This window comes from Mastigoproctus giganteus, chromosome 11 (genome assembly GCF_048544385.1).
Source record: "Mastigoproctus giganteus isolate SK-2022 chromosome 11, ASM4854438v1, whole genome shotgun sequence".
Taxonomy (NCBI): domain Eukaryota; kingdom Metazoa; phylum Arthropoda; class Arachnida; order Uropygi; family Thelyphonidae; genus Mastigoproctus; species Mastigoproctus giganteus.
In genome coordinates, this window is record NC_143585.1 from 148,097,464 (window position 1) to 148,122,886 (window position 25,423).

Consider the following 25,423-nt stretch of genomic DNA (forward strand, 5'->3'; position numbering starts at 1 on the left):
AAGCACCTGGCAGAGCAGTTTATGCGAATGATAAGGCACCCAGAGACAATCCCAATGATTCTGGGAGCTCTTTGTATCAAAGAGCCTTCTACAGGAAACTGGGTGATGATGAGAAAGCAGGAAACAGACCACCCGAGAAGAAGACGATTGAAGAGTTCTGGGGAAATATCTGAAGCAGTGAAGTAAGACATAACAGACGAGCACCCTGGATAGAAGTAGAACGGAAGAAAACGAAGGACGTACAAGAGATGAGAGAGTGGGAGATTTGAGAAGAAGTAAAACAGTTGATCAGGAACACCCACAACTGGCGAATCCCGGGAATTGATAACATCCACAACTACTGGTACAAGTAGCTCACCTGCACACACAAGCACCTAGCAGAGCTGTTCACTCGAATGATAAGGCACCCGGAGACAATCCTGAAGTTTCTCACTGAAGGAGTCACATATCTGAAGCCTAAAGATGAAGATACAAGAAACCTGGTGAAATACAGGCCAATCACATGCCTCCCAATAATGTACAAGATCCTGACAAGCTGCATAACCAAGAAGATATCAGACCACTTAGAGAGTCAGAACATAATGGCCGAACAACAGAAAGGATGCAAGCGGAGGAGCAAACGATGCAAGGAGCAATTAACCATATATGCCATAGTTATGGAGCAAGCCTTCAAGAAGCACCAACCTATACACAGCCTACATCGATTACCGCAAGGCCTTCGAATCCGTACCTCATAGCTGGCTAATAGAGACCCTGAAGGTCTACAAGGTCAATCCGATAGTGACAAACTTCCTAGGAGCAACAATGGCGAAATGGACTACCACCATTAAGGTCGAAAACATCACAACCAGGCCAATCCCCATTAGAAAAGGAATCTTTTAGGGAGATGCTCTGAGCCCACTATGGTCTGTCTAGCACTCAACCCGCTATCCACCATGCTCAATGGCAGCAATATGGATATAACCTCAAAGAAGGAAGAAAGAACCTGTACACCCTCACCCAACTGATGTACTTGGATAACATCAAGTTCTACGCGGCAACCGAGAAGCAACTCCAGCAACTACTCCGGATCACTGAAGAATTCAGCAAGGACATCAGGATGGAATTTGGTCAAGACAAATGCAAGACCCACACAATGCCCCAGGGAAAATTAGTTGGCCAAAACTACCAGCTGCTGACTGGTAAAGAGATCGAAGCTATGACAGAAGGAGAGACCTACAAATAGCTAGGGATGATGCAGGCTGAGCAGTTAGAACACAAGGAAATCAAGAGGTGCCTGACTGAAAAATATTCAACCGAAATTGAATGGAGAGAACACAGTTAAAGCCATAAACACCTATGCAGCTCTAGTACTAACATACACATTCGGGGTCATAGATTGGACTAACAGCGAGCTAGAAGATATCATGTGAAAGACAAGGGCAACGATGACCAAGAGTCGCCAACACCACCCGAAGTCAGCAGTGGAGGGACTAACAATACCTTGGAAAGAGGGAGGAAGGGGCCTGATAGAGCAACAGAAAACAGCAATAATTAACCTGAAAGATTACTTGATTACTTCAAGAACAACACAGCACCACTCCACCAGGCCATAACGTTGTTGTTGTTGTTATTTGGTTTTTTAGGAGCATTAGCAACTAAGGCCATATTGCTCCAGGGATATGTGGTGGTCATTCCCTGACCTTTCCGCATCCTCCGTATTTGGTGGTCACAGGCTCGAACCCTGGTCTAATCAAGAAGCGTGTGCTATGCACTGCTGCTCCTGCCCACCTGGCCATAAGGAAGATAGATAAGTGGTATACCCCAGTCAACCTAAGCGAGGAACCCCTCCCGCCAAGGCAGCACAAGAAACGAAGTTAGAAAGGTGGGCAAAGAAGATACTCCATGGCAGAGACTACAATGACTGCCATCAAGATCACATCGATAACATTGCTTCCAATGCATAGCTCACAAGTGGGACGCTGTTCCCCGAGAATGAAGGATTCATGCTGGCCATCCAAGACCAGGTAATCAACATCAGAATCTACATCGCAAAGGAGCCCAGAATGTCAGATGACACATGTCGACGATGTCACCTGACCTCAGAAACGATCCAACACATCACCGCGGGGTGCAAGGTGATCACTCAGACTGAGTACACTCATAGACATGACTAGGTAGCCAGGATAATACATCAGAAGTTAGTGAGGAAATACCAGTTGACCAAAGAAAGTGTACCATACTACAAGTACGAATCCCAGGCAGTACTAGACACCCAAACCAACAAGCTGTACTGGGACCGTGCCATAATAACAGATCAGACAATCCCGCACAACAGACCAGATATAACCCTTGTGGACAAGATGGAAAAGGCTACCTACATGATTGACATAGCAGTGCCCAACACTAGTAATGTCCAGAAAAACGCATGAGGAAAAAATTAGGAAGTACATGAACCTGAGACATGAGATCAAGGAGATGTGGCATATGCAAGAAGTATCAACCATCCTGATCATCGTGTCAACCATTGGTATGGTACCAACGACTCTACATAGCACCCTAGCAGCAATAGGTCTCCCAGAGAACATCTACAAAGAACTCCAGAAAGTTGCAATCCTGACCACCTAGGATAGTCAGAGATTTCCTGGACCAACAGTAACACCAGACATTACAACCGCCCTGTGTATTTGGTAACAGTACCCGTTACAGAGTGGAAACCCCCAATCAGGGAGAAATAATATAAGAGCAACAATAATAATAATAATACAGTCAATTCTGGTTGTTTGGGACATATCGGGACTAGTGCATTTTGGCCTGATTAGGCAGCTGCCCCAGTTATCCGAAGTTTCATGTAAAAAGTGTTAAAAATACAATGGACCCCGCTTTACAATTGGTTCACTGTTCAATCAAATCACATTATGATGGAGTCACCATAGTAAAGTACCATTCACTATACGATGTGTAGTAAGCGCTGGTCATTGTGATCATATTTGTGAATTGAATTTTAATTCTATTAAACAGCGATTCTAATTAGCAAAAATAAGAGGAATATTATCCACAGGCTATAAAAGTAAAGATATATTAAGTACAAATTTACTCTTTATTACCTTACCAATTAAAAAATTAAATGATACGTGAAAATCTGAAGAATATAAGCGATAATCGGAATAATTAATACGTACTGTAATATGGACATACTAACTAGTTGACATTTCTGTTCACTGACATTTGTGGGGGAAGTTAAAATTTAAAATAGTAAAAAGATAAGCAATCAATAACAAAGAACACAAATTGCAAGTAATACGATATGCGTAAGTGAGAACAAAGTAACAAGTTATGAAGCTTTAAAAATAGGAATGAAGAGAAGATTCTGAAAATTAATTTTTTTATATGATTGAAGATTTCATGGACGTGTAAACACATTTCACCACAATAACCCATAGAATTCCGGCTGTCGGTATTATCCCAAAATCAATAAGATCGAGTTTACTATCCGTTTATGACAGATTGTACTAAGAGAAAAGCCAGATAAACAGGTGACTGCTAATTGTTTTATTGTTGTGATCTCCATAAATCTGACTGAACTACATGGTAAGGTCGGAGACAATCGTAAGGTAATCTCCAGTGCTGCAGTCTCTTGCCCTGATTAAATGGCATGTTGTCCCAATTAAGTGAAGTAAACCCTGGCTATTTTCTTGATTGGGTTCTGTTTTTTAAGATTTGTCCCAAATAAATGGCTATCCGATTAACCTGTGGCCCAAATAACTGGAATCCATTGTAATAATAAGACACCATGAGCTACTCTTGCAGGCCATCTGCACTGCTCAGAAAATTTCATATCTGACTGCACAATTACTCCCTGGTCCCTTTCATTCTCTACTAACCTGAGTGTAGTACTATACACTTGATATGCTCTTCTGGTGCTATTGTTACCCATATGCAGTACTTTCTATTTGTCAATGTTAAACTTCAGTTGCCACCTTTAACCTCATCTGCTCAACTTTTCCAGATCCTGTTGCAGTAGTGTACTATTATTACTGTCATTAACAACCCTGCTAACCTTCATATCGTCTGCAAACATTAACTCTGATATACCTTCATCAATATCATTGATAAATACAGAAAACAACAATGGGCCAAACACCGAACCCTGCAGGACTTCACTAATAACATTAGTCCATGAAGAGCAGTGTCCATTGATTGCCACTCTCTGTCTTCTCCCACTCAACCATCCTTTTATCCATTGTAGCAACTTGCCCTTAATCAGAGGTGTATTGCTAAAAAAAATAGTACCAGAATGCTTTTCATAAAAAAAATACTGCCGGAACGCTCATTCTCCAGAAGACTATATGATAATGCTACGTCGATTGTACAGTAACTGAATCAGACTTCAGACTCATGGTTCATAGAACAACCAGTTCTAGTGTTCAGCTTATGGCAAATCAAAATGCAGCATTTGCACACATCAAAGTATATCTCAGTCGTTGGATCTCTTTATCTAACACGTACTTTAGTAAGAAACGTTCAAGTTTCATTGCAAACGTTATATTTATGTTTTTAAATAAATCTATTAATTTTAAAGATTACTATTAATATATATTTTTAGTAACAATGGGTAAAATAGATATTTCTCCCTCCCCTTTGATTATGCCACTGTTTAATAATATTAGGTGTATAAATTTAATGATTTTCTATTATGACATTTAGAAAGAATACCGGAATGTTATTCTGGTGCATTCCGGTGTGAATACACCACTGCCCTTAATGCCATACTGCTCTAATTTGTACAGAAGTCTTCCATGTGCAACAGTATCAAAAGCTTTCCTAAAATCCATGTATATGATAACAAAGCTATTTTTTGCATCCAGTTCCTTTATGACCACATCACAGTATCCAATCAAATTTGTCAGACAAGACTTCCCCTTAACAAACCCATGCAGTGTCCAACCTATAACTGCAGTCTTGTCTAGATGATCCTGCATTGCTTCTTTAACCAGTGACTCCATTATTTTCCTGTTAGTTTAACTTCTGTTAAACTAACAGGTCTGTAATTACTCGGGTCACCCTTTTATCCCCCCCCTTTGTGTGGGGACACATTTACACAGTTGCAGTCTATGGGAACCTCCTCTGAGTCTAAGGAAGCTTTCATAATTCATCTAAGGGTTTGCTTACTTCCTTTAATATAACTGGATAGATCCCATCCACCCCAAGGTGCCTTTGTTATATTAAATTTCAACAATTTCTCCTCCACTTTGCTCTCAGTTATTACAAAATCATTTATCTCCCTGCCAGAGTTTGATAAGCTGCTGGCGTCCACTTTACTAGAGACTTCTCATGCGCGAATGTAGATGCAAAATACTCATTCAGTTTGTCAGCTACCTCAGCAGGTTCATCACCAATTGCATTGTCGATGTCAAGTGGACTGATCTGATTCATCCCTTTCCTTCTAGAGTTTACATAAGTAAAGAAGTCTTTACTGTCTTTCTTTGAATCCTTTGCCAAGATTTCATATAATCTGCCTTTGCTTGCCTAACGTCCTTTGTGGCTACAGACTATCTTATATCTACCATACGATCTGTGTCTCCTGAAAGAAAAGAGAGTCCTGTAGTAAAGTCAATCATAAGTAAGAATTCCCTTGTAGAACTTTACTTAGTGTACTAAACAGTATAATTTATACATACAAGGTGTGTATAAATTATACACACCTTGTATAATTACTCACGATCAATAAAGTTGACAGATAGGTGCAATAGCAAGAACACAAAGTGAAGGAGCCCAAAAATCGTTTTATTTTTATTCAAAGTAATCATCACCTGATTGAATGTACTCATTACATCATTCTAAAAGTTTCTAAAAAGAAGCAGTGAAGGTGTCCAAAGAGATGATGTTCTGTTCAGTTACATTTTTCGTTAAAAAAAAAGAAAAAGAAAATGTCTTCAACACCCCAAAATCTGTTTCCTTTGAAGGCAGTTTTCACCTTAGGAAAATAGGAAGAAGTCCAATGGTGCTAGATCAGAAGAATAGGATGGATAGTTGATTTGTACAATGTAATATTTCATCAGAAATGTCACAACAAATGCAGAATGGGTGGAGAGCATTGTTGTGCAACAAGAACCAGCAGCCTTTCTCTTGAAATTGTGGCATCACTTTCTACTTACAAGTGTTTTAATAGTCTTTGAAGCACTTACCTGTAAGTAGAAAGTGAGGCCACAATAGTCTTTGAAGCACCTGTAAGTTGAAAGCAGCATTAATTCTCTCGCCATTAAATAAAAATACTTTGCATATCACACCCTAGTTTGTCGAAAAACATGACCAGCATCGTCTTGATCATGGACTTATATAAAGAAAACCTTTTGGGCTTTGGTGATGCCCTTGTATAAACAACCAACACCCATTTCCAGTGAAAATACAGTCGAAGGAAATTAGGACTGTCTTGACAAGTCGGGATGAAGTCTTTGCATGATGACAGTCTTCACTTCTTTGCTCATCTGCAAGGTGTTGTGCACACAACTTTTGCACAAACCTTTCTTTTCCCTAAATCATCATGCAGAAGTTGATGAACTGTCTCCTTATATCCTGACTCATCAGCCATTATCCTGAGAGTCACCCGACAATTCTTGCCTCCATTTCCCTAACTTTTGCAACTCTGTCCTCATTTTGAGAGGTTGACAGAAGCTGACTTCTTGTGTCATTGTGAGCATCCTTATGTCCATCTTTGAACTACTTATACCATTGAAACACACAATTAACTTAACATTTCATCACTACATACAGTTTTTAACATTTCATATGTTTCTGTTGCAGATTTTTCCAGTTTCAAGCAAAATTTGATAATCGTTCAGTACACCATTGCAAAACCATTACACAGAATGTTAAAGCTACTAAAAAAACTGGTTGTTACTTGCATCCTATCAGCCTACTAGACAATCTGTGCCACTGTCTGTTGGAGGAAGTTTAACACGTTCCTGCTGGGGTGTTTATTTAACGTGAGGCCAAAGAGACAGATAGACTCACGACTTTTATTTCCCAAATGACAACTGTGTTTTTTTCATTATTTGGTTCATTTATGTGACAAATCACATAGTATGTGCAAGAAAAACGGGTTGTCATTTGTTTTTTGTGAAAATTTGATAGCAACCCACCAGTGGTTCACCCCACCCTGTAGTGTTAATTATTGTCAATGAACGGGGATAAGCGCCAGTGAGTCACCAATGCACATGCTCGAATTACTTCCTAGTACCGCGACAAGCACTGTTTTCCAATTTGTTCGTACTCTGTGAGACTGATAATAGTTATTGACTTCATTTCAAATATGTGCACGTGTGGAGAACATTTCTCCACTATAATCTAGAGATTGAGGTAAACTCTTTAGATATTTTGAATTTTCATTTATCATATTTATAGATACCTATTTCTAAAATGTTTTGAAATGAATCCCTCCTCTTTTTATGGAAAATGAGCTAAAGACAAAGAATTTTTGATGAATATAAGTGATAGTAATGATTCAGATGTACCTCTTTTGAAAGAAAAAGGTGGCCAAAAACAAAATGAAAATCGTCCAGGGACATCGAGAACAGATTTGGACTTGTGGACAAAAGAGAAGCCACAATATTTCTTTAGTGATGAATCCGACGACGGGTCAGAATTGGATGATTTAGACATATTACAATTACAGTGATGGTGATGATAAGATCCAAACCTCAGAAGGATCTGATGAAAATGATGAAAATAATGACCCAAATTCTCAAGTAATCTCCAATGCATCTAAGTTTGAAATTGTTATTTGGCAAGAGGTAGGAAAACCTAAAATTTCAATTAATGAATATAATAAAGATGCTGAAATCCTTGTTGATGTTGATTTGAACCAACCTTACCATATATACAAACTGTTTCTAACTGAAGATATTTTTCAGATGATGGTGACTGAAACCAACAGATATGCACAGTACTGTTTGTCATCAGCAGCTAGTAATATACGAACACCCAAAAAGAAGAAAGCTGATTGGAGACCAACCACTGAACCAGAAATGGAAAAATTTCTTGGAATATTATTGATAATGGGAATTGTTCATGTCCCAGATATAAGATTATACTGGTCAAAAAAAGATTTATACTTGAATAATCTCATTAGGAAATCTATGAGTAGAGAGAGTTTCCTAGATCTGCTGAAATATTGGCATTTCTCTGACAACAAAACTGAAAATGGACAATACTGTCTAAACAAAATCAGAATTTTATTAGATAAAGCTAAAAGGAATTTTCAAAGCATGTTAAAGCCAGGAAAAAACTTGGTAATTGATGAAAGTTTGATCCCTTGGCGTGGAAGGCTACTCTTTCGCCAGTATACCCCTAACAAATCTCAAATATTGGATCAAATTTTATAAATTATGTTTGCCCGAGGGATATACTCATGGAATCTCTATTTATACCGGAAAGGGTGATTCAGTGGAAGGTAAAGGACATTCCCATGCTGTCTCAATGAAACCGATGGCTAATCTGCTCAATGAAGGACGTATCCGTTATTCGGATAATTTTTACACCAGTTTCCCTCTAGTGCAAGAGTTATTAGAAAAGAAAACCTTTCTCTGTGGGACTCTAAGAAGCAATCGAAAAGGAATACCGAGGAATATTACAGGGAAAAAAAAATGAAATGGGGAGATATAATTACTCTTGAGAATAACAAAGGAGTGAAAATCATGAAATGGATCGATAAAACACCAGTAATGATGCTAACAACAAGCAAAACTCATCAGTGTAAAATTATTGAGACAGGAAAGAACAATAAAAAGGGAGAAAAAATCAAGAAACTTGTAGCTGATAATAGCGATGTTATTATCAGCTACAATCAGTGGTGAGCTATAGTGGGCTCGCGAGGGCCCATTGTTATTTTTTTTTAAATTTGCGAGCCCATTTTTGAGACAATCATTTATTTTTCAAATAAAATCCTGAATGCACTTATTGAGTATCCAGAGCCGAAACTATGGTGGGGCGAGGGGGGCCCATTCCCAGCATTTTAAAATTGCTTCATTTTTGATTTAATTAGTCAGACCTCAATTTAACAAACTTCTTTATACCGAATTTTTTTTTATTTCCCCCCCCACACTTTTTTTTATGTGAAACCCAAACACGAGAGGTATTAGAACCTATAGTACTTAGTACCGTGCTTGGGTTGGAGGTTGAGAAGACGAAAGAAGATATTTGTTGACATTGGACTTGAACTTCTGTAATTACATTGGTAATTACATTTAAAATAGTTTCTGTTGAATGAAGAAAATTTCCATGTAACGAGCGGATTAGGAGAGACAACTTTGTACGCATTGTTCTCACCTCTGGCCTTTAGGCAATTTAGATAATTAGAAAGTGCAAATTAGGGGTGAAAGGGATTACCGTTTCACAATGTTAGTGGTGTCCATAAAAACCTATGCAGTCACATACTGAGAAGTCGCGCTAGTCAATATGCTTTCCATAGTCAGTCAGAGGATTAAGAAGATTCCGACACGGATAATAGCCCCTGGTCGACGTGTGTTGTGGTTCCCTTTACTCGGACAAACGGGTGTATGTTTTTCGGAGAAGTGAGTGATCCACACTTAATTTCTCCTGTCTATGTTTACATGGTCACAGTAGCAGAATATTCGCGTGATTCCGATATTTTGCACTGTATTCAAAGAACTAGTGATAGTAGCAATGTGGGGGGGGGGAATTGAGGAAACTAAGATATTATATAAACTTTATGAAGATGAAATGGTGGCAGATTTTGAAACTCTGTCGAGCCTTTCACTCTGTAGAAAATGTTCCAAAATATAATGGCATACAGGCAATAATTAAAAAACTATTACCAATCTCCAAAAAACTAGCGCAAATTAAGGATGATTGCTAAAGAACTTGATGTGGAAACTATAAAGATCGGTCGTGTGTTCGGGCCATGATGAGCAGCTTTTAGCTTGCTGACGGCAATTGTGCGTTGGAGGAATTCCCGCTTTGTGCAAACATTTTGAATCAGAAGTTAAATAATCCAGATTATTAAATCGACCTTTAAATTTGGAATTTCTTAACAATTTAGCAGTAATGATCGACATCCTGCAGGAGCTCTCTTACCTTTCAGAAGCTTTACAGAATCACTATGGTAAAAGCAGATAAATTAATAATTCGAACTATTAATGCTATTGCTAATTTGAAAAATTCTGAAGCTAAAATTGAGAGCATGCTGAAGTGGAAAGAATTTGAAGGAATCAAAATTGAAAGTAAAAAAAAAATTACCTCGTGACAAGTTATTAAAGGCATTGTTTTATCCTTAAAGGATAAGTTATTAATGCAATGGAGTAATTTTAAATTAAATAAAGAAAATAACGATACCATTGAAAGAAATTTTAAACATATGCTACCGGAAATCGGGAATATGAAAGAACTTTCGTCTCGGTGGGAAGACGGTGAAAACCGAATAAGAGATTTAAGTTTTCTGATAAAAAATATGAAATAAAAATTAATGATTTTAGAGATTTTGTCAAAGATAGTTTATCTTTAAAATCGAGTGAAATTCCCTTTTTAATTAAGAAAGCCAGAAAATATCTTTGAAACCACTGCGATTAGCAGTGCTGAAGCTGAGTGAGCTTTCAGCGTAATGAATAATATTGTGACAATTAAACACATTGCAGATTACAATGACCATACCTCTTAGCTCTTATCTAAATGGCAAACCATTGCTTCAATTTGATCCCGATTGTTACATCAAATCAATCCTCTGTAATCATCGCTCAGCTATTGAGCAAAGCAGAAGATCGACAACAAATATTAATTTGTTGTAGATTTACTTAATAAAGAAGTAAATTGGCACTTTTTAGAATAAATTTTTCTTGAATATTTGTGAAATATATTTTTTTCATGTAATCTGTGATTTTTGGGTACTTTTTCTAGTGTAGTTTGTTTTTTATGTAATATTTATTTTTATATTGTGGAATGTTTTGTGATAGTTTTTATGTAATTTGTGATATGGGAAATATTTTGTGTTATTTTTCATTCTCAATATTAAAATTTTATCATGAAAAAAATGTATCCGTCAGTGGCGTAGCTACCATGTAGGCAGGCAAGGCAATTGCCTCCAGGCCCGGCGTCTTTGGCTCTCTCCTGTTTTTGCAATTTTCATTAATTAAGTAGGGGCCCGAACATGTTCTTTGCCTCCGGGCCCGAAAAAGGGTAGCTACGCTACTGGTATCCATTATAAAAATTGGACAAATAAAAAAGTTGCGCATGTGTCGAGCACGCAGAGTAGATGGTTTATGCGAAACATCCTTCGCGTTTCTTTTAGGTATTTTGATTTGTATGTATCAATTACGAAATAAAAGAGCTTTCTTATTGTAAATATTTTATTGATCATTCACAGGTTTTCATAATTTCTGGAAGACAACGTACAATGGATTTAGGATAACTAAAGTAAGAGATGCATACTTGCGAGTGCAACGTATCTAAATAGCACCGATTGATGTACTGATCTTGTAGTTGAAGCGACATAAGCAGCTGTTAGGGGTACCTAACAATGGAATGTAACAAAAATGCGAGACGAAAAAAGAAATTGTTGACAAATATTTGTATTGTTGCAATCATACTTACTGCAGTAGTAACTTCAGGAAGCATGATCGCGACGTCATAGTATTCAAAAATTCTAAAAAGTTAGAAGTCCAGACACTGTCGTATCCAGTTATCATCGTAAGGCAAAGCATGACGACCAGATTTAAAATTTTTTTTTTTTTTTATATAGACCTAGGAATGTTTTACACATTCACTTATATGCATGATTAAGGGGGTTATAAATCGCATCTGTCCACCTCCCTAAATCCGCCACTGACTCAAGATATCATACCAGTCACGAAAAATGCATCACGATCTAATCACACTACTAGTAGTGTGAGCGTGCGAAGCACCTCTAGTAGAAGTCACGGATGGCGTCATTTCCGTGACCGATCAAATTTACTCGGTATAAAGTCGGAAAAACTGCGAGCCCATTGTTAAAATATTCACAGCTCACCACTGGCTACAATCAAGCAAAGAAGGGAGTGGATATATCTGCCCAAATGGAGTCATATTATAGTAGCCTGCGTAAAACCGTAAAATAGTATAAAAAAGCTGCAATGGAGATCGTCTTTGGTACCATGCTAGTCAACGCATGGGTGGCACAGAGTAAATTTAGGACTAATAATCGTCCATCCATCCTTCAATTCCGAGCAAGTACAATACAGTTTATTGAATAGTGAGACTACTACTACTAAAGTAATAAAGGCACCTGGCAGAGCATTAGCATTAGCAAAGGCACATGATGCAAGAAAGCAAGCTTATATAGCATCAGCCAAAAAAAAACAAAAAAAAAAAAAAACCCTTATTTCACCCATCCACTCGCTCCAAATGTTTGTCACATTCTGCCTTGAATCTATTTAAGCTATCAATGACAGATGGAAGTTTGTTCCAGCAATCAATCACCCGCTGGCTAAACGCAAACTTCCGCACATCTATCCTACAACCGTCTTTCCTCAGTTTGAATTTATGCAATCTCAAGCGATTATTCTGAGCAAGAGGAAGAATTTCATCTGCATTGAGCATGCTCAAACCATTCAAGGCTTTATACACCTCAATCAGATCATCTCGCAGGTGCCTAGGCTCCAGACACTGTCATTCGCAAAACTTAAGCCTTTCTTCGTAAGAGCAACCCTTTGTTCCATTCACTAATCTTGTTGCCCTTCTCTGTACTCGTTCCAGCAGCTCTACATCCTTCTTAAAATGAGGCCTCCAGACCTGTATACAGTACTCAAGGTGTGGCCTGACCATTGCCTCATACAAGGGGATAATCATCTCCTTATTCCTGCTAGAAAAATTCCTGTATATCATTGACAAGACACCATGAGCTACTCTCCTTATTCCTGCTAGAAAAATTCCTGTATATCATTGACAAAACACCATGAGCTACTCTTGCAGACTGTCATATCTGCCAGAAAACAGAAAACTTCATATCTGCCTGCACAATTACCCCCAGGTCCTTTTCATTCTCTACCACTGTCAGTGTGGTACCACAGTTGATATGTTACTCTGGGATTACTGCTTCCCATATGTAGTACTTTACATTTGTCAATGTTAAACTTCATTTGCCACCTCTCAGCCCATCTGTTCAACTTTTCTAGATCCTGCTGCAGCAATGTACTGCCATTAGTGTCATTAACAACCCTGCCAACCTTCATATCATCTGCAAACTTGGACATAAGCCTGATGTACCATCATCAATATCATTTATAAATACAGAAAACAACAATGTACCCAACACTGAACCCTGAGGGACTGCACTAATAACATTAGTGGAGTCTCTCAGGGTTCAGTGTTGAGCAGAATTCATACTTTTTCTAAAATGGAAGGTCAAGCAAGGAAAGTTAGGAAACGTTGCAGGGAGTGTTACAAGAAATTTCTGAAAAAGAAGGAAAGAAAGAAGCAGACCAGAAGGCAAAAAAGTTAAAATATTTTGTCAAGATTGTGAAAATCAGTCCATTTTGTGACTAGAATGCTTCAACATAATTCACTGTAAGCAAAAATAATTATATTCGAAATAAAAACTGTCAACTGTTGGTTCCTTTTTCTATTCCAACTACTATGATTTTATATAACCCACACAAACCTCAAAAAATAAAAAATATTGATCCTAGGCTGACACTTGGTAGATAAATATATATGGAGGATGGGGGAATCCGATAAAATGCTTAAACACTGGGCGCTTAATGCCAAAAACTGAATACAAGACTCATAGCACAACAAGACATCCATGGGCCGCAACGTCCGATGATAATTAGCTACAGAGACTCACTGGTGGATTGCTTTGCCCAGTGGACATTAGAACAGCGATCCACCGGTGGACTGCCCCAGCATTAACATGTTAAACAACAACATACCACTTCTGTTTGTTTTCGACCTCGTCGAACATGACTGCAAAAGCACCAGTCCGGGAACTTTATTACTACTACACCTTGTATATAATATATATAACATAATTAAAGATTGCTCTTTTGAATTCATAGTTAGATATTTTGTAATTTTAAACTTTAATTAGAAAATATTATGGATTCATCTGACAAAGTTACTAATATAATGCCAATGTTTTGAGTCATGGTGCAATTGCCAGAGATAATTCTGCTGTGAGTTATGGCCTTTTTCATTGCATTTTGCCACTTAGCTGATAGAGAGACATTTTATCAGCAAAATATAGGGGAGAGACAAATTAAACTCAACACACTATCTGGCATGACCGAGTCTCTGTGGAAGCAAGTTGATGCCTTGGAGCAATTAATTCTGGGGGCTTGTTGGAGACTCAAGTGTTTGATACCAAGTCAGGTAACATACTCTCAAATCTGGCCCCTTCTAGAAATGGATCATCCAGTGCAGAATGCTTTGATTATGAGGAAGTAGACTTACTTGAGGACTTAATTGTAAAGGAGACACGAATATATTCTGTAAGAAAGACAGATAGCATATAACCAGAGTATGTTTAATTGATGATGAAAAACAATTTATCAGCTTAAATGAATTTAAAGCTTAAATGAATTCATTGGGGGAGCTCTAATTCCTTCACTGGAGACTGGCTGACTACAGCCTTGACTGAAGAGGCATTTAGAAATTTCTCCATTCATCAATTGGACTTGAACCCAGACCTCTCCAAGTGAGTGACAATAGGCAAAAACCATTTGCTATCACAGTGACAGAAGAGCAAATTGGAGCTTTCTTCAAAAACAGTGGCAGAAATAAAGGAATGACAAAACACATTATATATCACTTTTTCTCTTGATGTACCATACATTGTAATATGCATCAAACACAACCTGCAATCCAGAAAATTTCAATATTTGGAAAGGCTCACATCCAACGTTGTCAGATTTTGGAAGTTCATCTGTACATGAAATTTACATATCAATAGAGTGGTACAATACTGAGGTTACTAAAGCCATGTTGACTTCAGTAACTCAGCACTTACCAGACAAAAAAAATTGTCTTTAGTTGAAATGCAGTTTTTGGAGCTCACTTTTACACAATACACTGTTTTGTTCAGGGGCAGAAAGGCCACAGGGACTATCAGTCAAAATTCTCTTTGGCTGGGATATTCAAGATTAAATAAAGTAAATAAATAAATGTGGTTATGATGGACATTGTAACAAAATTCAACATTTCTTACATTGATGTTCAATGTAAGAAATAAATGGCTTTTATTTGCCTCTTTCTTCCAAATTAGTAGGAAAATATATTTCAATGAGTTGACATCTATTCACTGTGGGATGTATAAACACAGATCTATGTTTTGAAGCTCCTCTCAAACAATATGTTCATAAAAGTACAAACTGTCTTCAAATTTTTCTAGCATGTCCCACCATCTCTTATCTGTATTTCTAATTGTAGACACAGTTTATTACAGATGGTATCATGGAAATAGCTTGGAAAACTGGATAACACTTGTTGATCTAGAATACAAAATGTCACAGGGTGAGGAGATTCCAATCCCCCCCCCCTCCCCAACTTCTGCCTTATTCATAACAAACAGCTGCACTGGCAACTGTTTGTTATGAAGACGTCTACCAGTAATTTCACTTAGTTGGTAAACTAACTGAAATATTTTGAAAAAAAAATTTTTTTTTTTGTTACATGCATATTATCTAAAATTATATAAGAACTTCAATGTTTAAATTACCTGAGACTTTCCAGGAAGAATTGAACAATCAAGATATTTTCTATGTGAAAAAGAATGCTGATTTGGACAAAGTGGAGGATGAGAAACATGGGTAGGAACTACTGGCGATGAAGTGAAAATAGTGCTTCCATCGGTTTCACCAAAATCAGGATTTTTCACATCTGCAAAATAATCTACATTGTACCTATTATTTTTCTATATGCTGCCAAACTATTGTCAGTTTAGCACTTTCCTTTTTATTTTCTTTTGTTATTTTTTTTTTGCTTTAAAATTCTATTTAACTGATTAGTCTCTCATTAACAATTATAACATTCATGTGATCAGTGATTGAAGGTAATGATTATGAATTTCAGGGTGATTATAAAGTTTGCATCATCTTCAGTTAATACAGTTCTGACTAACTTCTGGCTTTTGAAAAGCTGGAGATTGGTAACTTTAAGCAGGAGGAAGTCCACACACACACACCAGACTACAAATTAAATTTTACTCAAAACATACACATTTGATATCAAAATACAGATATAGGATTGTTTACCAACCACCTTACCAACCATTGATACAATGGTTGGCAAGGTGGTTAATCACAATAATCAGCGTATATCACAGAAACAAGATCTAGGAAAATTTGGCATATGGATTAAGAAGTGGCAACTGAAGTTAACATTGGCAAATGCAGAGTACTACATAGATAGTAGTAATTCCAGAATAACATGCAAAGTGGTAAAACACTGAAAGTAGTAGAGAATGAAAAAGACCTGGGGTAATTGTGCAACTAGGTATAAATTTCTCCAATCAGTGCAGACGGGCAGCTATGGCAGCTTGTGGGGTTTTGTCAATGATATATATAGGGATTTTGACAGTAGGCAGAAGGAGCCACAAAATCACATAAGGCAAAGTTAAGGCCACACCTTGAGTGATTGCATACAGATCTGGAAGACTCATTTTATAAAGGTTGGGGAGGAGCTGTTGGATCGAGTTCAAAGAAGAACAATGAGATTAGTGAGGGGGAACAAAAGGGTATTCTTACTAAGGAAGACTTCAGTGCTGCAAATTGCAGCACCTGAAAACTAGGCACCTACAAGGTGTTCCCCTCACTAATCTCATTCTTCTTCTTTGTATAAACACCCAACACTCATTTCCAGTGAGAATATAGCCGAAGGAAATTAGGACTGTCTTGACAAGTCGGGATGAAGTCTTTGCACAATGACACTCTTCGCTCATCTGCAAGGTGCTGTGTGCATGCAACGTTTGCACAGACCTTCAAGTTTGTAGGGTTTTGAATGGATTGAGTAAGATAAATATTATTGGCATCCCTACTTTGGCTCAGACAACAAGGGGACACAGGTTTAAATTTGAGAAGAATGGTTGCAGGAATAAATGTGTAGAAATCTGCTTTCAGCCAGAGGATAGATTGTTGGAACAACCATCCATCCGATGTGGATGTTCACGGTTTTAATAAATTTATGATAGAATCTGACAAATTACTTTGATTGATGCTGTATAGACTTTCTTCCTTACATTATTTGTCAGTACTAATGCACTCCATACTGCGGAGATGGGAGAAATACCAGGTGCCGTCTGACACAAACATACCTTATGTACTCCATACTCTTTCTAATAACTGGTTTCCATGGGACATGGCTGATAAAAATCATATTCAAGTTCATAGGAGGAGAATTATGGAAATGGTAATTCTCTTAATAGTAAAAAAAAAAAAAAAAAAGAACAAAAAATTCATAAAAGCAGTGATAATATCTTATATAAAAAGAGTAGGAGAGAAAACTATGAAATAAAGCGAAAAGTACAAACTTTGTGGTATTTATACTATTATTACTGAAAACTTGGTAATTTTCCTAGGGAAGTGATTTTCCCAGCTATATGTAGACACTTTATTCACAAAAACATATGACTGTTAGAAGATTTAGGCTGGCAAGACCGAGAGATTATTTTATATGAGCACGAGGCCAAGTTGAAATCATGTAGAAAAGAGAAATATTGGGGAATCTGAGATTGCAGAACATGCCTATGAATGTCTACATTTTTAATGTACAAAAAAAATTCAAAACTATTGAGAGCAAAAGAATTTATCAAAGGAAAAGTTAAATTAAAAGAACAAACACTTTCTGTTTCCAAGACGAGCCAAATAATTGTTTTCATGAAGAATCAAATCTCAGCAGATGAGAAAGAAAGAAACTATTGGTAACTACATTCAAGCTATGTGATACGCTTTTGTTCATTTTTTTCCCGTAGTTATTCTTTGTTTTACTTTACACTTCTGCAACCTTTATTTAAGTTTATCTCAATCACTTTTAATCTGGTTCTCTGTTGGGTCAATAGTGAGCTATATACTTGTAATAATGATAAACTTATTCAGCAACAATTTGGCCTAACCATCACTATGAAAATTCAAAATCTTTATTGTACATAATTATTTTATTATTATTTGCTGAATATAGTTCACTACAGAAACAGAGTTCCTGAATATCATTATTTTTCCTCTCAATTTTGGTAGTTGACCCTTAAACAGTCACTATAATTCAGTGGTATAATCAGTGCTGCACTTATAAATAGGTCCATGAAGCACTAGCGTCAGTTCTCACGATAGGGGTAGCTTCGCGAGGCCTCTGTAATCTCAAATTTTTAAAGCGATTTCTTTTTCAATATCCTGATCTAAACTAGGGCCCACTTGTACCTACCACGTAAACAGAGACAGGTGAAATTTACTGAAAGTGTGAATGACTCATTTCTCCGAAAGAACAGATTAATTTCCTAGGTAAAGGAAAATCGCTCTCTCATAATTGTCTAATAGGGTGTAACAGTAGAACAGGTTGACCATGGTGTATTATCTGCTTCGGGAATATGCCTTAATCATTTCCACTAGCTATGAACACAAGAAAGCAGTTGACCAGCATGACTTCTCGGTACAGTTTGTGGGAGAGGCAGTTATAAATGTGTTATGAACACCACTGAATTGTGGAATGTTAATCCTTCTAGCTCTTAATTCGTGCTTTCTACAGCAGAAGCTCTATTGCCTAAAGGCCAGAGGTGAGAACAATGCGTACCCAGGAATCTCGAAATCAGTTTGTTATATGGAAATTTTATTTGTTCTACAGAAACTATTTTAATTGGACCATCCATGGATTTGAGAATCTATATAAGCTGAGACCTGAAAATTGTAACATTTAGTTTAATTGTTGCCAAGTGTGATTACGTAGGAGTGCACACAGTGAAATAAATATAGGTATGTATCTAGCTCTCTGAAAGTAGTGTTGTAGTTTAATAAATTTTTATTTTATTATAACAGAAAATTTAAATATCATATCTATGTAATGTTTCGTTATCTATCGTGACTGTGGCAGTTTCCTTTATTGAAAGCTTTTCGTTTTCCCGCTCTTAAAATATGAATTGATTCAAGTGTTAATTTTTTATATTGAATTAATATCATTATCAGTTATATTACTCTTAAGCTATGTTACTATAATCTCATTTGAATTAAAAATCTGAAATTGTCAATAAACAATGAATTAAATGAAGCAGAAATAAAAACAATGATATATTAATATTTAAAAAGGCATTAATTATAATAGCAGCAACTATGCCAAAGAAGAAAATGTTTCAAATACTGATAAATATATGTACAATATTATTAACGATGGAATTAGATTGACATTTCTGAATGTTGAAACAATTCTGAAAATATTTCTCATAATGCCTGTGACAAACGGAAGCGATGAATGGCCTTTTTCATCAGATCACATTAATGTTGTGTGTGTTTATTTTAAGAGACATTCAATTTTGGGTTGTATTGACATGGAACTAACGAAACAAATTCAGTCTGAAGAAAATTATTAGCGAGATATTTTGAAAAGAATTATTGCTACTGTTCAGCTTTTGAGTAATCCTGGTTTAGGATTTAGGGGTAGTAAAGAAAAAATTTAAATGGAATTTAGTGTAATTACCTAAGTTGCCTAAAATATTTGAGTAAATTTGATAATTTTTTTAAGAGATCACATAGAGATATATGCTAATTGCGGACCAAGCAAAACTAATTACCATTCACATAAAACCTGTGATGAATTTATAGAATTGATGGCAGAAAAAGTTGAAAAGGTAATTATTATTATTATTATTAGCCATATGGTGAAAGGAAGCCTGAGACTTATGCTGCACCAGCCAAAACATCCTGAATTACCCTGAGAGAGAGAGAGAGAGAGAGAGAGAGAGAGAGAGAGAGAGAGAGAGCGAGAGAGCGAGAGAGAGAGAGAGAGAGAGAGCGAGAGAGAGAGAGCGAGAGAGAGAGAGAGAGTTGATTGATTTTGATTTTACTGGTGCAAAAACGACTATGGTTATACTGCACCAAGAAAAGATTAAACTATCAACAAAGATAAATTCTGGTAACCTTTAAAATGGTTACCTCGTCAAACTGTTATTTATATATATATATATACTATCATTGAATTATATTAACATAAGTTAAATTATAATAAAGTGAATAAATAAATAAATAATTAATTAAGCATTCATTAGAGGCAGCGACATGCAATTCCTCCATATGAAGCTGAAATACATCCAATATTTTAAATTAAATTAAATAAAACATAAGCCTGTAGTATGGCAAGAACTGTAGAGTGAAAATTAACATAAAAATAACCCAAATAAACAAACGAACAAAACTTAATTAATTATTTATTCAATTTATTATAATTTAACTTTCGTCAACATTTAATATAATTCAATAGTAATGGGTCGATATGCTAATTTAGTAACGCCTGTGCCGCCATCTATTTTCTTTTTTTCTTCTATATAAGCTGATTCAGCTTACAGTATGTCAGTGGTGTGGCTCTGCTCTAGAGTGCTGTCTGTTCTATAATTTATTTTTTGCTGCATAAGGACCACCGTCGTGCAGATCCTCTGCATTGGTGGATCGATTGGAGAAGGGAGGGTGAATTGGTACTTCGATCTTTTCACCATGGCGACGATTTGTATAGCGATTGAAATGCAGCGATTCCATGACCATTATTGGCCTCGTGGTAATCTGTCAATATGGGGCATGATGGTCAGTCTATTTTATTTTAATTTATTTTGATTTTGTTATCGTTTGGTAATTCCTTTAACCCTCTTTTGGTGATATTTCACGTCTTTCGGAACTGGTACCTCTCAGGGTACCGCTAAATTAATATGTAATTGGCATTATCCTAAATTTTGTATAGTTTTTGTTAATTGGATTTAAAATTCGAAATTATACAAGGGTTTCAGGGCTACTATTTATATCTATTCTTTCTTTTTGTTCGTTTGTTTATTTGGATTATTTTTATGTTAATTTTCGCTCTACAGTTCTTGCCATACTACAGGCTTATGTTTTATTTAATTTAATTTAAAATATTGGAGATATATATATATATATATATATATAAGGCAGTATAAATTTAAAAGTAAATTATCCAATTTAGATATGTGTGTATATATTAATAGCTTGTAAAAACTTAAAAACTGCTGACACGTGGTCATTTTCTGATAAAATCTGACTGAGTGTATAAGGCCCAGTCAGATGAGTAAAACCAGTAAAATATATATTGCAAACATGGGTAAAATTAACGCAATCTATTAAAATATGCTTTATTGATAAAATTGTGTTGCAAGACTCACATATAAGAGGGTCATCTGTCCTCAGCAGAAACGAATGTGTTAGATGACTGTGTCCTATGCGGAGTCGAGCAAGAACAACTTCTTCGCTACGATTCCTGTGCAGACTGGACTCCACGTTTCTATTACAGCTTTATCTGGTCTAATTTATGCCATAGTTCTTGCCATTGGGAATATATCTTGTTGTGTATTATTTGCCTGTAGTCTGTATAGGGGACTGACAGGCAAAGATTATTAGTGGGAGCTGCTGATTTGGCGGCAGTGTCAGCCAAATCATTCCCCCTTATCCCAGTGTGGCTAGGAATCCAGCAGAAGTGGATATCAGACTTGTGTTCATGAAGAGAATGTATCTTCTGCTGAACCCGACAGACAACTGGATGGGAGTTGTGTCTCAAAGATAATAAAGCCTGTAATACACTCAAAGAATCAGAATATATTATTGACCTTTGGTATTGACAAGTTCAAATGTGATCCAAGACTAACTCTATAGCATGCAACTCTGCAGTGTATATGCTGGATTCAGGAAGAATCTGCTGAAATATTATAGTGTCCGGAAAGACAACAGCAGATCCTACACATGATTCCGACTTCGAGCCATCTGTGTAAACTGGCAGGAAGTCGGAGTGCTCAGCTCAGTGTGCTGAATAGAGCTGCAGGTAGACAGATGATGGAGTCTCAGACTTTACCCATTTCTTAAGGGAAAAGTCACATGATGGGGTATGAGCATGCCAGGGTGGAAGAGTTTGCTTTGGTATTTGTGCAACCTTGTCTACCATAATGTTAAACTCTCTGAGTAGCTCTTAGACACGAATACCAAAAGGTTGGTTGGCAGCCTGACAGGTATTGTACAAATTTTCCCAACGTGGCTCAAAAACGTATGTCCATAGGATGGTCTGGCAAGGATTTCAGTTTTAAAACACAGTTTAAACACAACTGCTTATGTCAAAGTGATAATGGTGGTTCATTTGCTTCGACGTATAAGCTCTGGACAGGAGATGTTCGAAATGTTCCAGTAGCGATATGGATAGCCTGATGGTGGACAGGGTCCAGCCATCGAAGGACACTTGTCTCTGGCTGAGGAGTATACCTGGGACCCATAATCTAGTTTGGATTGTACAAGTGCATGATATATACATAGTAAGGTGCACCTGTCTGCTCCCCAGTGTGTAGAGGAGAGAGAGCGAAGAATATTTAGTCCTCTCATGCACTTTGTACGGAGTTGACGAATATGTTCTAGAAAGGTCAACTAATTATCAAACACGAGTCCCAAGAATTTTGTGTCTGACATTACTGGAATAGCATTTTGTCTGAGCCTTAATTCAGGTTCAGGATGAAGATTATGCTTACGACAAAAGTGTACGCAAACGGTCTTCTGCGGCGAGAACCTGAATCCATTAGCAAGTGCCCAGGAATTAAGGCGATTAATGGCTTGTTGCAGTTGTCTTTCAATAACCCTCATGTTGCATGACTGACAAAATATGCTAAACTCATCGACATAGAGGGTGCTGTTTACAGTTGGAGGAAGCTGTTCTGTGATGGAATTTACTTTGATGGAAAAACGCTTGACACTTAATACTGATCCTTGTGGTACTCCCTCCTCTTGGCAAAAGGAGCGAGAGAGTAAAGATCTGGCGCCTCCGTAGCCAGGTGGGCAGGAGCAACAGTGCCGTAGCACACGCTTCTTGATTAGACCGGGATTCGAGCCTGTGACCACCAAATACGGAGGATGCGGAAAGGTCAGGGAATGACCACCGCATATCCCTGGAGCAATATGGCCTTAATTGCTAATGCTCCTAAAAACCAAATAACAAACATAACATAACAACAGTAAAGATCCCACATGAACTTGGAAAAATCGGTTGGCAAGAAAGTTTTTGATAAAAATAGGGAGATGCCCTCTAAGACCAGGCTATGTAAACCTTTTAAAGATGCCAAATCTCCAAGCTGTGTCATATGCTTTCTCCATGTCAAAGAATACTGACACCAAGTGTTCTCGTTTTAGGAAAGCATCCCGGATGGATGTTTCCCATCTAATTAAGTGATCAAGAGTCAATCTGTTTTTTTGGAAGCCGCACTGGATTCTGGAGAGAAGATCATTTGATTCTAAATACCACATTAACTGAAAATTAACCATTCTCTCCAGAATTTTGCACTGACAGCTAGTCAGAGCTATAGGATGGTAATTAGTAGGGAATTTAGGATCCTTTCCTGGCTTTGCAAAGGCAAGCACAATTGCCATGTGCCAGGAATATGGAAATTGCTCTTTTATATAGATTCTGTTATACAGAACAATCAGGCGATCCATAGATGTCAGTAAGAGGTGTTTAAGCATTTCATAATGAATGCCATCTGGTCCAACAGCACTTGCCTTGGAAAGATTAAAGAGCTCTTTTTAGTTCGTGCAGAGTGAAAGGCACATTGTAGGGACAAAGGCCTTTTGGTGTGAAATTTAGTGCCTGATTTTCTCTTTTATGTTTCAGAACTCTGGGGAATAGGAAGATATTCCAGATATGTTTGAGAATGTTTCCCCAAGAGCATTGGCTATTGTAGATGGCTCTGCAATAGTGCATCCATTATATTGTAGGATCAGTGAAGGGTGAGATGTATATTTTTCCTTCATTTTGCAGATTTTATCCCAGACTACCTTAGTGCTGGTAGACTGGGTAATAGATGATGTAAAATGGATCCATGATTCCTTTTGACTCTGACGGCAAATGTAGTGTGCTTTGGCTCGTGCACGTTTGAAAGCTATTAGATTGACAGTGGTAGGATATCAGCAGAATATCCCCCAAGCTTTGTTTTGAGCCTTTTTTGCTGCTGTGAATTCCACCATGGTTTGAGAAAAGGTGGAAACCAGGCAATGTTTTTGGAATGGTATTAGCAGCTGCATGGACATTATTTTCTGTGATGTACATGACTCCATCATTGATAGGCTCCTGACTGACTGCATTAAGGTCAAAATTTGCCTGATGTTGGAAGGCATTCCAGGCAGCCTGACCAGTCTTCCACTGTGGTAATCTGAAATGTTACCACAGTGGAAGACTGGTCACAGTAACCTGAAAGGTTAACACTGTCTCCTGCTGTATAAGCAGGTTATCACAGGGAAGTGATCACTTCCATATTCCTCCACTTCCCAAGTCAGCGAAGGGAGTAGAGAAGGGGAGCAGATAGAAAGATTAATGGCAGAAAGCGTACGGGTAGGCATGTGGAAGAATGTGTTGGTTCCCACATTTAGAAGGGAGAGGTCATTGTCATTTAGCATATGCTCTATGACTCGTCCCTTTCCATTATTGCTAGCACTACCCCACAGGGTGTTATGTCAAGATCATCAAGGTCTTCCTGGGAGATGTCAGTCCTAGGAGGCAAACAAATAGAGCAGAAGGTTAATAAAAATCCCACTGTAAGGCAAATTGCAACAGCCTCTATGCTGGTTGTAAGTAACAAGGGCTGAACTGGGGTCTAGTTGCCTAAAAGGATAGCCATTCCTCCATGAGCAGGACCATCCACAATTCTGTCCTTACAAAAAATTGTGATGTTATGCATGGTGGGGTCATTATTTGCTTTTAGATAAGTCTCCTGCAAGCAAAAACAAACTGGCTCGTGCTTTTGCAGGAGGGCCTTGATGTCATCAGTATTTCGTCGGAATCCATGATAATTCCATTGTAAGAATTTAGCCATTATTTTGGCTTGTTGGGTCCATCAGGCGGCTTCCGAGGTGCCGAGGGCTTACTTTTGTCAGTCTTGGATTTATCTTTTTTGGGGAAGTGTGGATGCTGTCCCATGTCCATTTCTTCCTCCGCAAAGAGTTCAAAGACTGATTCATCCAGTACCTCCTTATTCTCTACATCCATTGTTTCTGGTATTACGGGTGGCTCTTCCGATCTTTTTGGCTTTTCTTTACCACTTGGTTTTGGTAGTGGTCGAACACTGGGAGGTATGGATATAGGAGTAGCAGCTGACTGTTTTTTGAGTGGGTTTTCTGAACTCAATAAATAGCGTGCAATTGGAGTGAATGACTCTTCAGGTGGTACGGTCATCTCAGTTTGTGTACTGATAGTGCACTTAGCAGAAACCTTCTGGGCATATGAAGGTTTCCTA

General features: G+C 37.5%; 1 protein-coding gene across 3 annotated transcripts in view; it reads right to left on the minus strand.

The window, feature by feature from the left end:
- The window catches only part of LOC150078508 (rho GTPase-activating protein 39-like), a 789,750-nt gene that overhangs the window by 274,447 nt on the left and 489,880 nt on the right, over nucleotides 1-25,423 (minus strand). For all 3 annotated transcript variants that reach the window (XM_090385235.1, XM_090385234.1, XM_090385233.1), the window contains exon 9: nucleotides 15,683-15,843. In XM_090385235.1, coding sequence (XP_090241361.1) covers nucleotides 15,683-15,843 — 161 coding nt within the window. The remainder of the gene's footprint in view (nucleotides 1-15,682; nucleotides 15,844-25,423) is intronic.